The sequence below is a fragment of the Lampris incognitus genome, chromosome 5 (genome assembly GCF_029633865.1).
Source record: "Lampris incognitus isolate fLamInc1 chromosome 5, fLamInc1.hap2, whole genome shotgun sequence".
Taxonomy (NCBI): Eukaryota; Metazoa; Chordata; class Actinopteri; order Lampriformes; family Lampridae; genus Lampris; species Lampris incognitus.
This window is the reverse complement of record NC_079215.1, coordinates 29,685,146-29,701,588: the sequence shown is the minus strand read 5'-3', so window position 1 is coordinate 29,701,588 and position 16,443 is coordinate 29,685,146. Positions and strand designations below refer to the sequence as shown.

At 42.5% G+C, this 16,443-nt stretch overlaps 1 protein-coding gene across 2 annotated transcripts; it reads left to right on the top strand.

The window, feature by feature from the left end:
• The first annotated feature begins 253 nt into the window (after positions 1–253).
• Positions 254–14,423, top strand: pkd2 (polycystic kidney disease 2). Of its 2 annotated transcripts, XM_056279722.1 has the most exons (16): positions 254–397; positions 710–1,184; positions 1,426–1,539; positions 3,884–4,017; positions 4,588–4,838; positions 5,062–5,286; positions 5,412–5,640; positions 5,848–6,018; positions 6,125–6,306; positions 6,425–6,545; positions 6,683–6,781; positions 7,125–7,246; positions 7,374–7,491; positions 7,749–7,912; positions 8,650–8,797; positions 12,929–14,423. In XM_056279722.1, exons 2-16 carry the CDS (start codon positions 752–754, stop codon positions 13,136–13,138), a joined length of 2,721 nt encoding a protein of 906 aa, XP_056135697.1. In that variant the 5' UTR covers positions 254–397; positions 710–751; the 3' UTR covers positions 13,139–14,423. The 2 variants fall into 2 exon arrangements, with proteins under 2 accessions (XP_056135697.1, XP_056135698.1); XM_056279723.1 differs by having other exon boundaries at positions 254–1,184; positions 7,752–7,912.
• The last annotated feature ends 2,020 nt before the right edge of the window (positions 14,424–16,443 follow it).

Here is a 16,443-nt window from a genome sequence, read left to right as displayed (position 1 = left end):
TCAGTGGAGGGTGAACAAGAGCAACTTGGGGAAGCAATGCCTTGGTAAAGATAAAAGCACTTTTCACGACAAATTGTATGGTTGACCTGTGTGCAAATCCCTAAATGCAGATACTTTCTCCTTTTCCTGTTTCATATTTAACATTTAAATCGCTCCGTGGATGTATGCAAATGGAGAGGGTGTGACGCCATGACTTCCAATGTAACTTGACTCTTGGACGGATGAGACTGGAAGGTTTTGGGGGAACAGCGAAGAAGAACAAGATGGCTGGCCCGGGACGAGGGAGACACTTTACGTATTTCACTTAAACAAGACGTTTTAACTCGGTTATCGTCTTGATTCGTGTCGCTTGAGGACATCTTTCAAATCCGCGGAAGCCAGCTGACAATAGAATCAGGTGAACTGAACATAAACGCTTCGATAGTAGTGAAGGTTTAACTCGAAACTGGTCGAACGTTCCCCCCCCTTACTCTCAGGAAATGAAACTTTACTCAGCTCTTACCAATCGAAATAGCATTCGAAATGTTTTGTATTCTTGTACTTATCCTGTTTATTTCACCTTGGGGAAAAAATAAATAATCTGGTGCATTACTTCGTATTTATTCTTTGCGCAAGTTTACGAACGGGGTCTTGTCGACATGTTTGGCCCGACACAAACGGCATTTCACAGAGTTTGGGGGCATGTTTGACTCTTAATAACCTTTTGTAGATGTTCAGTAGCAGACGAAACTTATTCCAGTAAAACTGGACCATGAACTCCACCCGGGTCAGATCCCAACAACCGCAGACCCACGCTGGCGGCTTCTCTGCGGGCTCGGCAGCCCAGAGATTTGACTCCAGCGAAGGGATCGAGATGGAGAACATCCAGCATCAGGAGCTGGAGCTCGGAGGAGTAATAGGAGCCCCGTCCCCTCCCTCCAGGCAGGCCTGGAGCCGGGATAACCCGGGATTTGAACCTGAAGATGAGATCATGGAGGCAGACTGGCCTCCGGCGAGCCCCGGGCGCAGGTCGGCCTCCACCGCCTCCAGCCGCAGCAGCGGTAGCAGCACCACCACCACGGGCGGAGGGAGCAGCGCCCATATGCACCGTGGAGGACTCTATCCGACGCCAACAGTGGATACGCAACAGCAAGGCAGGCAGCAGCACCGAGGCTGCATGAAACAGATACTCCAAAAAATCAGAGGTTAATGACTTCACACGCGCGCGCACACACATGCACAATCCCTGATCAGGTTTATTGGTCTGATTTTATAATTTCTCTACCACCAACGATGTGTACCATTTCTCTCCAAAGTCATGCAAATGGAAGGATTACATAGACTTGCTTTTCTGCCAAGCTTCTCGAGTTTTTCTGCAAATTTCCTGCAGTCTTACGTTTATTTATAGTTTGTTGATATGCTCCTAAATGGTTGTTTCCTTTGCAGTTCTGTGGGGCACAGAGCTGATGGAAGACAGCGGCAGCAGTCGAGAGAGATACCTTAGGAACATACTGAGGGAGATGCTCACCTACATTATGTTCCTCATCACCATATGCATATGTAAGTAAAGACTGAAACCTCCAGCATGGGAAATACCATTAGATTATGCACAACCTCTTTGCTTTATGCCCCTCGGCAATCACTCATCAACTTCTACTCAAGACTTCAGATTGGCAAACTGTTGGCTGACATATTTTTGAATTTGTAGATAGTGGTGGCACTGCATATTAAAAAAAATGTACTTTCCTGAGACCACTCCGATGTACTGTAATGGAGTGAGTAGAGAGATACAAACAAAAATGGTAAAAAGGTAAAAAAAAAAAAAACCCAAACACACAAGAAAGTCTCTACCCAAAAAGGTACAAACCAGTTCTGGACTTATAAACCATATTTTTCCAAGAAAACAAGTCAGACTGAAGATTTTTTTTTCAGAATGTAAATCCACATTGTTCCTTACGCTCTTCCTGGTAGCTGAACAGTCATTTTCCAGCCTCGAAATGTTTACCTGATGGTTTTGGCAGCTAAAAAGTGAGTCTTCCACACATACTAAGTGCCTGTAATTGCATGTTGCATGTTGTTATCAACAGCATACATTTGAGTACCAGATTATGGAAGGGTGAGACATAATGGGAATCCCATATTGCAATAGTGTACAATCCAAAAAGTATTAGTGAAGTTTCTGCTGCTCTCCTCCTGCTGCAGTAAACTGGTAAAATTAGGTTTTGGGTGGACCAAGGAATAATTTCCTGGCAGGCATGATTATAGCGTTTTTTTCTGAAAATGGGTTAAAGTAACACATTCGGGAAAACAACTCCTTGTTGAATTGTATAAAGAATGAGAATACACATGCAACTGAAACAAAAGAAACTCAGAGACACAGTTTAGTCAATCGGTAGGAAGGACTGACTGCTTGGGGCTGTCAATTGATTTAAAAAATTTAACTAATTGCACAGTTTGCTGTGATTAATCATGGTTAATTGCTTTTTTTCAAGACTGAAACTTGTAATAGTGGATATTTAAATGTAAATCAGGGAATTAATGGAGAATCAACACAAAGGAAGCATATTGAAATTCAAATACTGTTGTTTAATAGCATCTTTTTAACTCTGAAAACAGATTTTCTCCTGTGAACTACAGATTCCCAATAAAACCAGCAAGGCCATGAAAATTGACTGTCGGCTTGAATGGCATATTTCTTACATACACTAACAGAAATAATAACAAAACCCAGGCCTGTATGTTAAAATGCCAGTTGAATTTCAAAACCATCAATGCCATTAAAATTAGACATGAGCTTAGAAGGTAATAATTTCTTGTATGCACTAATGTAAATGATAATTAACAACAAAAATATGTTCCATGTTCAAGTGCCAGCTGAATTTAAAGTGTTGTGAGTTCATGGCGTTCATTACATGTTCATCACAAAACCCCATATGCGCCCTAAGGGCACAGCATAGCAGAATATCTAATATTCTTCATGAGGGGATGCTGTCTAGGAACAAATAAAGCCTGCTGCTGTGATGAAGTGGAGATGAAGGTTACGCTCTGTACCAGTCCAGCGAGGAGCAGAGTGGTGGAAAAAGACAGCTCTCCATGTGCCAACAAGCAGGAGGGAGAGTGCACAACCAAATCCCCTGATCTGCGATCTGCCTGTCAAACAGCCTCGCACAGGTGCCACAGGAAGAATAAAACACAGCTGTGTTAATTATGTTAAATTTTTCAGCACGTTAAATATTTCAAATTAATAACAAAAATTAATGCATTAATTTTGACAGCGCTGGTTCTGCTACACTGTGTTTGATCTACTGGATCGAACACAAACATAAAACAGGCCAGGCATTCACTTCTGCCTGTTTAGGGGGGCAACAGGTGAGTCAGTACGCAGTAGTTTTCTCCTGGATTAACTCAACATACAGCAGTCTGTGTCATACTATCCATCCACTTCTCCTTTTTTATCAAACACATAGATAAATACTAGGAAGGCTAACTTTCTAATTCTACCTGCCGTCAGACCAAAGCACAAGCCATGCCACGTCTACCACAAAGTCGCATCCAATTACTGAATACATGTCTTGCGTGTTTCTTCACAAACCCTTGAATTATCTCACTGGATGTTCATACTTGTACTCTGTGTGTGCACGTGGCTTATGTTTATTTGTAAGTGTCTCAATGGTTCACTGCCTAAAAGTTTTTGGCATGGATTTAGTTGACATTTTAAGAGGGTAGTATTCTCCAGTAGAAAATCGTTGTTTCAGTGCTTGTTGAACTTTAAACGAAGAGAAACAAGATTATGATAGAATATATACTATGCCACCTAACTGCAACCCTAGTTTTGTGCTACAGCTTGTGTTGTGTTGTTCTACTATCTTTTGAGTATTGCTTACGTGATATGGTGTCCCAACAGTGACCTATGGGATGGTGAGTTCCAATATGTACTACTATACCAAAGTCATGTCTCAGCTCTTCCTGGACACACCACTCTCAGCCGGCAACCCTTCCACCTTCAGAAGCCTCTCTACTATGGATGACTTCTGGAAGGTAAATGCCACTTTATGTACCATGCACTATTCATCTCTGCTTTCAAATATCCATTTAGTGTTTTGCCCCTCTTTGTTGCTTGTTTGTATCCATAGTTTTCAGTCACGTGACAGTGGCGGGCAAAACAAAGTTCCAGCATGGCGGCCAACAGTGGAAACTCTGTAGAGCAGCAGCACAGACCTGTCAATTTTCCAGCTGTTCCAAGCAACGACTGTTTGGATCACCTTACAAAAGAAGAAAAACAAAAATATATTAGCAAACTACAAGTTTTGGGCACTTGCGATCCATATACAGTACCCACCGCAGTATTTCAGTCTCTAAAAACAGCGAAGTCCCTGCCAGAGCTCCAATTTGGCAATGTTTACATATATCTTGTGGAGAATCCCTCTCCTTACACTGCCGCCGGGATGAAAGCTTACAAAAGTACAGACAGTTATATGTATTTTCATGCTGGATGGGTCAATAATGGCTACCGTTTGGGAAGTGTTTTGCCCGCCAGGTGGGCGTTCGAATATGAATGTGACGTAACGTGAAAACTATGGATTAACTAAGGATGTCATAAACCTGTAGTTTGCAGATGGCCCCTTTCTTAATGGCATGTACTGGGAGGTGTGGTACAACAACAAGAGCCTACCAGAGAACCAGAGTCTTATCTACTACGAGAACCTTCTACTTGGAGTGCCACGCCTTCGGCAGGTCAAAGTTCAGAACGAGTCCTGCTTCATTCACAAAGACCTGAGAGATGAGGTTCAAGACTGCTACAACATGTACACCCCTAACAACGAAGACACTGCCTCCTTCGGGCCTGGGAATGGAACTGCGTATGTCCACTCATACCTAGTTTATGTTAGATTTGAAAATCACTGCCAAACCAAAAAATATTCAGAAAAATGAACAAAAAAGATTTTTTCTCTCTTACGCAAGTTAGAAGAGAAAATTTATGGTGAGATTTCAGTGAACAAAAAAGAGCTATAACACCCGCACAGTGAGTATATGAAACTAACAGTGATATAAATCCTAAACTTCCCTCTTGGTGCCTCTCAGGTGGGTGCACACATCAGAAGGTAGACTGAATGGGAGCAGTTACTGGGGTCAGGTGTCTAATTATGGAGGTGGAGGCTTCTACCAAGACCTGTCCCGCACAAGAGATGAGTCAGCCCTTCAGCTGCGGTTTCTCAAAGACCACCTGTGGATTGACAGAGGTACCAGAGCTGTCTTCCTCGACTTCTCTGTCTACAATAGCAACATCAACCTCTTCTGCATTGCCAGGTAGGAATAATAATATAATATTTATATTTCTGTTTTTTAATTTATCAGGCAGCATCCTTATTAAACAATGAGTGTTTTGATATAAACGATATTTGCATTACCGTTTATGTCTATGTATGTTGCAGGTTGTTGGTAGAGTTTCCAGCCACTGGGGGAGTGGTGACCTCATGGCAGTTCCAAACAGTACGTCTAATACGATACATTTGTGGCTGGGACTACTTTGTGGGAATGTGTGAGGTGGCGTTCTGCCTTTTTATCCTGTACTACGTGGTGGAGGAGGTGCTGGAGATCCGCATCCATCGTCTGCATTACTTCAAGAGCCTGTGGAACTGTCTTGACGTTCTCATTGTTGTGGTGTGTACCAGTGCCTTTGCAAAAGTGAAAATATGGATTCATTTTAACTAGGAAAGGCTTTATTTGGGAAATGTTTGACATTGCACAGTTACCAAGCCTGTCAGAGTTCTTGAAATTAATTTATTATCTTTGCCAGCAAAAAATATGACATCAGTTTGAATTTTGATAACTTGGTTTATCCCCTCTTTTTGTTTTTGTCTTTTTCAGTTGAGTATTGTAGCCATTGTCATGAACATCACCAGAACATCCATGGTTAGCAGCCGCTTAAAAGGGCTGTTGGAAAACCACAGTTCTCACCCTAACTTTGAGCCATTAGCTAATCTCCAGGTCAAGTTCAACAATGTTGCTGCAGTCATCGTCTTCTTCTCCTGGGTCAAAGTAATACTCTTCCCCGCTGTCTATGTTGACTTCAATATTATTGTACTGTGTCTTTACTGTTAGTTATGTGGATGCTAATGAATTGTGATTTTTCACATCTCATCAGCTCTTTAAATTCATCAACTTCAACAAGACAATGAGTCAGCTGTCCAGCACCATGTCTCGCTGTGCCAAAGACCTTCTTGGTTTTGCTATAATGTTTTTCATCATCTTCCTGGCCTATGCTCAGCTGGCCTACTTGGTGTTCGGAACCCAAGTCAATGATTTCAGCACTTTCCAATCCAGCATGTAAGTACAGTCGTGGGACAAACACCAAAGATGTATAAAAACAGTATTCTACATTTTGTGTAAAATATTCTAAATCATTTAATGAAATGTTTCGCTGTTTGTCGTCTTGCATCTCTAGTTTTACTCAGTTCCGCATCATTCTCGGAGATTTTGAGTTCTCAGAGATAGAGGAGGCAAACCCAGTGCTGGGGCCTATTTATTTCACTACCTTCGTCTTCTTCATCTTCTTTATTCTCATGGTGAGTCATTGAAAGGACGTTTTAAGTTTATTTAATCTTTTCAGATATATTATTACAGTGTACGATAATGATAACTTTGGTGTGTGTCTCTTATGAAAAGCTTTGTCAGAGTATCCTTTCTCATCCTGTTAATGTAGAATATGTTCTTGGCCATCATCAATGACACATACTCTGAGGTAAAAGCAGATATGTCCCAGCAGAGGTCTGAGATGGAAATGACCGATCTCATTAAAAAGGTATTGGACTTATATTTAGTTTAAGAATCTGTTTGTCTTGAAGTCTGTCCAGTTGTCTGTCGATCCAGAATTATCATGAAACCAACTGCCATGCAATAACATTAAATGTTCAGGAATCAGGAGGAGCAATTTGTTGTCATCTCATTCATGTATTTGTGTACACAAAAGACGAAATTTCGTCTCCCAGCCCACAGCAGTGCAATGCAAAAGACAAAAACACATATCCAAAACCTCCCCAAAACGAAAAATGTTAGGTTGTGTTCAGACTTAATTTAAATTTCACAGCAGTTCACCTTAACCATCCAGTCAAAATGTCAAGCATGCCTGTACCCCTTCCCTGTAGGGTTGTAACAAGGCCTTGATGAAGTTGAGATTGAAGAAGACAGCAGTAGATGACATCTCTGAGAGTTTGCGTCAGGCTGGGGGCAAACTGAATTTTGATGAACTTCGCCAGGATCTTAAAGGGTGACCAGAAGCTGATATCAAACTGTATCTTGGCTTTTATACATCATTGATATTGACTATTGAGTTTGAGTTGTTCAACACTGCATTCATGCTGCCCGTCGTTGTATGTTGACGTTTGTGCTCTCAGAAAGGGACACACAGATGCAGAGATAGAAGCCATCTTTGCCAAATATGATCATGATGGGGACCACGAACTGACAGAGCATGAGCACCAGCAAATGAGAGATGATCTGGAGAAAGAGAGAGTGAGTGATGATACCAGTGTCATCCTCCATGTTTTTTCATTTTTATTCCGTTTTATCGAGGGCAACAAAATGCTCCCACTGGAGTCATGCTTAACTTTTGTTGATATTCACTGACTAAGAAATAGCTGCAAACAACATCACACCCTGCACGTTGTCTACTACTAGGCATATATACATTGGCATACATATAGTATACATATAGGCATGTATACTACTAGTTCCTGCAGATGCTCAGTGTGTTTCTGCCCATATGCTAGGAGGACTTGGATCTGGAACGTAATTCGCTGACTAGGCCCACTAGTGGGAGGAGCTTCCCTCGCTCTCAAGATGACTCAGAGGAAGACGATGATGAGGATAGTGGCCACAGCTCTCGTCGTCGTGGCAGCAGTTCAGGCGGGGTGTCCTATGAGGAGTTTCAAGTGTATGAAGTGTTAATTTCCTCCTACAATCAACTTACTCAATGATTCAAACTTCAGAGATCAGTGAATTATTACAGTCATAGAATTGGGCATAGTCATAGATTTTTGCATTTTTTGCTTTTTGCTTTTTTTCCACTCTTTGTCTCTCCAATTGTACTTGGCCGATTACCCTATTTTTCGAGCCGTCCCGGTCACTGCTTCACCACCTCTGCCAAGCTGGGGAGGGCTACAGACTACCACATGCCTCCCCCGATACATGTGGAGTCATCAGCCACTTCTTTTCACCTGACAGTGAGGAATTTGGCCAGGGGGACGTAACGCATGGGAGGCTCAGGCTATTCCCCCCAGTACCCCCCCAACAGGTGCCCCAACTGACCAGAGGAGGCGCTAGTGCAGTGACCAGGACACATAACCACATCCAGCTTCCCTCCCGCAGACACGGCCAATTGTGTCTGTAGGGGCACCCGACCAAGCCAGAGATAACACGAGGATTTGAACCGGTGATTCCTGTGTTGGTAGGCAATGGAATAGACCGCTACACTACCCGGACGCCCCGATTTTTGCATTATAATTTACCCACAAGTCACCAGGTAGAGACTTTGTCTTTAGGTCATCAAAATCCTTTATTTTGTCTCTCCTCTTAGTTTTTCTGTTCCTTGGTCAAAGAAAGCTATTTTAAATCTGGACTTGAATGATGAAACATTCCTGATATGTGACCACATCTCTTTATCTTTCTCAGGTTGGTGCGACGTGTGGACAGGATGGAACACTCAATAGGTAGTATTGTGTCCAAGATCGATGCTGTAATTGTGAAGCTGGAGGCTATGGAGAGAGCCAAAATTAAGAGGAGAGATGTGTTGGGCAGACTGCTGGATGGAGTGATGGAGGTAAGACTGACAATTACAAAAATCAAAAGCATTTAACACACACAGAGTCAAACCTGGTTAAGTCAATCCGGGCAGGGAAGGGGGGAAAAAAAGTCAACTTAACAGGGCCTCAAGTTAACAGAGGTTTTTGAAATGTTTGGTTTTTGGTACTCACAGGTATGGGCCTTTAGTTAGTAACTAATAGGTTGTTGTGTACTCAAGGTAGGCTACGGTAACTGCACATTTGTAGTTTAAAAAAAATTACAAGTGTTTTTACCATACATTTCAAAAAAGATAAAAGATCCAACATCATTTTATTATGCTTTATTAATGAATATGTTATTTTTTGAAACTAAAAACGTGACATGGTGTGTGTTAATGGCCATTTTCTCATCTCTGTGCCTATTTTTCACTTAGTTTTTCCTCTTTTTTTTTTTTCTTTTATATTTACTGTGTGGACTTGTTAGAAAGTTTTCAGATGATTATAAGCAGAAAATCCTTTGAGTAGCGTAATACAGCCCTTTTCATCCCATAACTCACTCACAGTGCATCTGGTCTTTAGCTGAGAGTGCGTATATGACCCACAGGTTCCGCACATAACAGCAGCTCCGCACCTCAACAGTGTATGACTGTCACTTGTCTTTCCCCTCTGTCATTAGCTCTTTAAATTGAAAATAGTAATGGGAAGTGTTGTCTAGATAGATAAGATAGCCTAATCTAAGCATAACCTTTTCTCCTCAACCTGCCTGACATTCGCCTGAACTTCACCATTTGCATAACATCGTCAGAATGATTTTTTTTTCACCACTGCCAGTGGTTTTCCCTGTCACACATACAGCTTCTACCCATGAGATTTACAGATAGAATTTGTTCACACATGACGTGACAGCACCTTCTTTCTTTTTCCCTGCTTGTGTAGGACACCATTTATATCGTAAACTAGGGCATCTATAACGTTACTCTTATTATTTATTTACTCTTTTGGCTTTCTTGCTTTTTAATATAACTGTAGGCTACACAACTGCCTATTGATTTCGTCCTCTGCACGGACTGGAGATAACTCTCATTTCTAGGTCGGTCCATTTTCCAGACATTTTTAAATATACGTTTACTTTCACTGGTTAACAAAAAAATCTCTCGCATTAGACAAATGCCTGCCTTAATTAATCAAGTTGTGGATACTTTCCCGTTTGATTGACTGAAAACTTTAAATCAATGCTACGCATCACTACTACTACTACTACTACTACTTTCGGCTGCTCCCATTAGGGGTCGCCACAGTGGATCATCCGTATCCATTTCTCCGTGTCTTCTGCATCTTCCTCTGTCACACCAGCCACCTGCATGTCCTCCCTCACCACATCCATAAACCTCCTCTTTGGGCTTCCTCTTTTCCTCTTCCCTGGCACCTCCATATTCAGCATCCTTCTCCCAATATACCCAGCATCTCTCCTCCACACATGCCCAAGCCATCTCAATCTTGCCTCTCTTGCTTTGTCTCCAAACCGTCCAACCTGAGCGGTCCCTCTAATATAATCGTTCCTAATCCTGCCCTTCTTCTTCACTCCCAATGAAAATCTTAGCATCTTCAACTCTTCCACCTCCAGCTCCACCTGCTGTCTTTTCGTCAGTGCCACTGTCTCCAAACCATATAACATAGCTGGTCACACAACCATCTTGTAAACCTTCCCTTTAACTCTTGCTGGTACCCTTCTGTCACAAATCACTGTTGACACTCTTCTCCACCCACTCCACCCTGTCTGCACTCTCTTCTTCTCTCTTCTAAACTCCCCGTTACTTTGGTCAGTTGACCCCAAGTATTTAAACTCATACGCCTTTGTCACCTCTCCTCCTTGCATCCTCACTGTCCTCCCTCTCATTCACGCATAGGTATTCCGTCTTGCTCTTACTGACTTACATTCCTCTTCACTCCAGTGCATACCTCCACCTCTCCAGGCTCTCCTCAACCTGCATCCTACTTGCTACAGATCACAATGTTATCTGCAAACATCATTGTCCACGGAGACCCCTGCCTGATCTTGTCCGTCAACCTGTCCATCACTATTGCAAACAAGAAACGGCTCAGAGCCAATCCTTGATGTAATCCCACCTCCACCTTGAACCCATCTGTCATTCCAACCGCACACCTCACCATTGTCACACTGCCCTCATACATATCCTCCACCACTCTTACATACTTCTCTGCAACTCCCAACTTCCTCATACAATACCACACCTCCTCTCTTGGGACCCTGTCATATGCTTTCTCTAAGTCCACAAAGACACAATGTAACTCCTTCTGACCTTTTCTATACTTCTCCATCAACATTCTCAAAGCAAACATCGCATTTGTAGTGTTCTTTCGTGGCATGAAACCATACTGCTGCTCGCTAATCGTCATTTTCTTCATTCATCAGCCCCTCAAAGTATTCCTTCCACCTTCTTAGCACACTCTCCTCGCTTGTCAGCACATTTCCATCTCTATCCTTGATCGCCCTAACTTGCTGCACATCCTTTGCAGCTTGGTCCCTCTGTCTAGCCAATCGGTACAAGTCCTTTTCTCCTTCCTTAGTGTCTAATCTGTCATACAACTCACCATACGCCTTTTCCTTTGCCTTTGCCACCTCTCTCTTTGCTTTACGCTGCATCTCCTTGTACGCCTGTCTACTTTCTTCATCTCTCTGACTATCCCACTTCTTCTTTGCCAACCTCTTCCTCTGTATAATTTGCTGTACTTCCGCATTCCACCACCAAGTCTCCTTGTCTTCCTTCCTGTGTCCTGATGACACATCAAGTACCTTCCTAGCTGTCTCCCTCACTATTTCTGCAGTGGTTGCCCAGCCATCTGGCAACTCTTCACTACCACCCAGTGTCTGTCTTAAGTCCTCCCTGAACTCCACACAACAGTCTTGCTTCTTCAGCTTCCACCATTTGATCTTCGGGTCTGCCTTCACTCGCTTCCTCTTCTTGGTCTCCAAAGTCATGCTACAGACCACCATCCAATGCTGCTAGGTACATTCTCCCCTGTCACCACCTTGCAGTCTCCAATTCCTTTCAGATTGCGCCTTCTACATAAGATGTAGTCCACCTGTGTGCACTTTCCTCCACTCTTGTACATCACCCTGTGTTCCTCCCTCTTCTTGAAATACGTGTTCACCACAGCCATTTCCATCCTTTTTGCAAAATCTACCACCATCTGTCCTTCCACATTTCTCTCCTTGACACCAGTACCTACCCATCACCTCTGTTCCCTTCACCAACATGCCCACTGAAGTCCACTCCAATCACCACTCTCTACTCCTTGGGTACACTCTCCACCATTTCATCTAACTCACTCCAGAATTCTTCTTTCTCTTTCATCTCACACCCAACTTACGGGGCATATGTGCTGATAACATTCATCAGTACACCTTCGATTTCCAGCTTCATACTCATGACTCTGTCTGACACTGTCTTCACCTTCAACACACTCTTGACATACTCTTCCTTCAGAATTACCCCTACCCCATTTCTCCTCCAATTCGCACCATGGTAGAAGAGTGTGAACCCACCTCCGATGCTCCTGGCCTTACTCCCCTTCCACCTGGTCTCTTGCACACACAGTATACCTACCTTTCTTCTTTCCATCATATCAGCCAGTTCTCTCCCTTTACCAGTCATGGTGCCAACAATCAAAGTTCCGACTCTCCCCTCCACACTCCTACCCTTCCTTCTCTCTCGCTGTCTCTGGACATGCCTACCCCTTCTCCTTCACCTTTGCCCAACAGTAGCATTGTTTCCACTGGCACCCTGCTGGTTAACAGTACCAGTGGCAGTCGTTGGTAACCCGGGCTTTGACCGATCCAGTATGGAAATCTTATTTATGATCCGCATATTTGATTTGGCAAAGATTTTACACTGGATGCCCTTCCTGACGCAACCCTCCCCATGTATTCGGGCTTGGGACCAGCATTAAGAATGCACTGGCGTGTGCATTCTCAGTGGCTGGGTTAATGCTACACATCACTAAATTGAGTTAAAGGGTATTGAAATGGAGCTTTGTCAAGGTTTTCCAGTCATCAGAGTTTGAGTTAAGTGGGTTCGACTGTACATGATAAAGCAAAGCACACTCATTGAAACATGTCCCCTTACCTTCCCCTCTCTCACTGGTAGGATGAGCGGCTGGGCCGAGACACAGACGTCCACCGGGAGCAAATGGAAAGGCTGGTGAGGGAAGAGCTGGAGCGTTGGGAGTCCGATGACACAGTCTCGCAGGTCAGCCACCCTCAGCCAACCACTCCGATTGGGCACCGGCCCCGTCCATCTTCCTCACTATCCAATGATGGCCTTGATTGTGGCACTAACGGGAGCGGCCATGTGTGAAGACTTGGCCTCACCAGTTTTTCCATTTTGGCAACAAAAAAGAAGCTTTGTAGGAAATTTCACTCTGCTGGTATGTTATCTATCATGGAAACTCTCAAAGGGACGATTTGATCAGTTTTGTTAGTTGTGGGACAAACTTTGTTACAGCTAATTGTGTTTAATATGTAGACATACCTACCACTGTCAAAAAAAAAACAAAAAACAAGTGCACAACACTTTAAATTTTGAAATGCACTCAAAAGTGGGCGGGTGAGGTCAATTCAAGAGGTACTGTCTTAATATTACACAGAAGTAATACTTTAGTAGGATGGTACATTTTTTCACTCAAGCAGTATATAAGACACATTTACGGAGCTTACAATGCAAATACCAGTACACTAATAATAGATGTGTGTGAAAAAGACTGAGGCATAATGAAGGGTTTGCTGAAGGGAATCCATCAAAAGGATTGGGGCACAGAAGAGATGGTGTTGTTACTTCTTCAGGATCATTAAAGGCGCTTAGTGTAATCCTACTTAAATTCTGTCAGTATTCAGCAATCTGAATAACGTACAAAGTGAGCAAGACAAACAAATCCAAACTGAATGGTGGCAGATACACAGCACGCCATTCTTTAAAAAAAAAAGGGGGGGGGGGCATCAATCAATAACAATTACTCAGCCGGCCTGTTTCCTGGGGTTTTGAATGCAGACTTCTGGGGAGTGAGTTGTTTATTTTGTTCCAATCATTTTCACTCAGCATTCCTTGCTGGTATTTACTAGTCCTATTATGATATTTACTAGTCATATTATGATGATTACTAGTAATGGTATGGTATTTACTTGTCATATTATGCTTCAGGAAAGCTGGAATATTACACATAGCACCTTTATGCTTATTTTGCCCATTTGCATTGAAAATATGTAACATATCGTTTAGTATAATTTTCCTAAAAAGAAGCTAAATGGCTTATGATTGTTGTAAGCATATATCCTCGTATTTGAACAAATACCAAATTAAGCATTTCTTTGAATGTTTATATTGCTGCTTTTTCACATTTTTAATATAGGCACAAGTGTGGAACATTGTCATATTTACTCACATTCAGTACATCACTTTATTTCAAAAATAAATACCTTATCATTTTATGATATATACTGTAACGTAAAACAAACTTCGATTTGGAGTGCATCTAGAGTTCATGGGAAACCCATGCATTTATTTTCATGTGGGCCTACTGTGCCTCGGAACCTTTTTATACACTAATTTGATTTCAGTTTTTCATAATAAAGTAATACCATTCTAATTACCAGATAAATTATTTCTATGACTTGTTTTATTAGTTCTCTTCCCTTTGGCATTTTTAGTGATTTGTTTAAAGTAGCAATTTCAAACCACTTATGAAAAGTAGCTCATACTCAGTCTCAAAGATCATGAAAATGACAGATTCCCAAGTTGTCTTGATGTACTACAAAGCTATGGCTAAACTAAGGTAAAAAGAATAATTTAATTTCAATTAATAAAACGCATTTCACATAAACATTCATTTGCACAAATGCACACATGTAAACATGTATAAATAAGTAGTATTGGGGAGACGATATGTTTTAGGCTCAAGGCATAATAATTGGATCAGACCGTCCTATGACCCAAATACTGTTTTTGGATACATCTCGGACTGTTTGTATCTGAAAGTCCCTAATAATCCAGTATCCTACCCTCCCCTTCACCCCAAATGATCACATGTAATTATCCATCCATTATCCGAACCGCTTATCCTGCTGTCAGGGTCGCAGGGATGCTGGAGCCTATCCCAGCAGTCATTGGGCAGCAGGCAGGGAGACACCCTGGACAGTCCACCAGGCCATCACACAGGGCCGACATATACACACGCACACATACACACACACACACACACACACACACACACACACACACACACACACACACACACACACACACACACACACACTCATACCTAGGGGCAAGTTAGACATGTAGGTCAGGTGAATCGGACACATGTAATTACCTTCATAAAAATCATTCAACACCACACAATTCTGTAAACCTGTTAGATTTATGTAAAAGACAAATATCAAGGTTACATCAATATTATAAAAAAGTTCATGAAATACTATGAAACAAGTTAGCAAATATTCATATATATATACAGTGCATCCGGAAAGTATTCACACCCCTTCACTTTCCCCACATTTTTTTATGTTATAGCCTTATTCCAAAATGGATTAAATTCTTTTTTTTTTCTCATCAAGCTACACACAATACCCCATAATGACAAAGTGAAAAAGGTTTTGTAGAAATTTATTAAAAATAAAAAACTGAAATATTGCATGTACATAAGTATTCACACCCTTTGCTATGACACTCAAAATTGTGTTCAGGTTCATCCTGTTTCCATTGATCATCCTTGATGTTTCTACATCTTGATTGGAATCCACCTGTAGTAAATTCAATTGATTGGACATGATTTGGAAAGGCACACACCTGTCTATAAGGTCCCACTGTTGACAGTGCATGTCAGAGCAGAAACCAAGCCATGAAGTCAAAGGAATTGTCTGTGGACTTCCGAGACAGGATTGTATCGAGGCACAGATCTGGGGAAGGGTACAAAAACATTTCTACAGCTTTGAAGGTCCCGAAGAGCACAGTGGTCTCCATCATTCGTAAATGGAAGAAGTTTGGATCCACCAGGACTCTTCCTAAAACTGGCCACCCAGCCAAACTGAGCAAGCGGGGGAGAAGGGCCTTGGTCAGGGAGGTAACCAAGAACCAGATGGTCACTCTGACAGAGCTTCAGCATTCCTCTGTGGAGATGGGAGAACCTTCCAGAAGGACAACCATCTCTGCAGCACTCCACCAATCAGGCCTTTATGGTAGAGTGGCCAGACGGAAGCCTCTGCTCAGTAAAAGGCACATGACAGCCCGCTTGGAGTTTGCCAGAAAGCACCTAAAGGACTCTCAGACCATGAGAAACAAGATTCTCTGGTCTGATGAAACCAAGATGGAACTCTTTGGCCTGAATGCCAAATGTCACGTCTGGAGGAAACCAGGCACCTCTCATCACCTTGCTAATACCATCCCTACAGTGAAGCATAGTGGTGGCAGCATCATGCTGTGGGGATGTTCTTCAGCGGCAGGAACTTGGAGACTAGTCAGGATCGAGGGAAAGATGAATGGAGCAAAGTACAGAGAGATCCTTGATGAAAACCTGCTCCAGAGCACTCAGGACCTCAGACTGGGGCGAAGGTTTACCTTTCAACACGACAACGACCCTAAGCAAACAGCCAAGACAACGAAGGAGTGGC

Excerpts from the sequence above, each read along its gene's own strand:
- pkd2 (XM_056279722.1), top strand. The coding sequence starts at position 752 with ATGAACTCCACCCGGGTCAGATCCCAACAACCGCAGACCCACGCTGGC. Across the intron at positions 4,018-4,587 it reads CTATGGATGACTTCTGGAAG|TTTGCAGATGGCCCCTTTCT; the intron begins GTAAATGCCACT and ends ATAAACCTGTAG. Across the intron at positions 5,287-5,411 it reads AACCTCTTCTGCATTGCCAG|GTTGTTGGTAGAGTTTCCAG; the intron begins GTAGGAATAATA and ends TGTATGTTGCAG.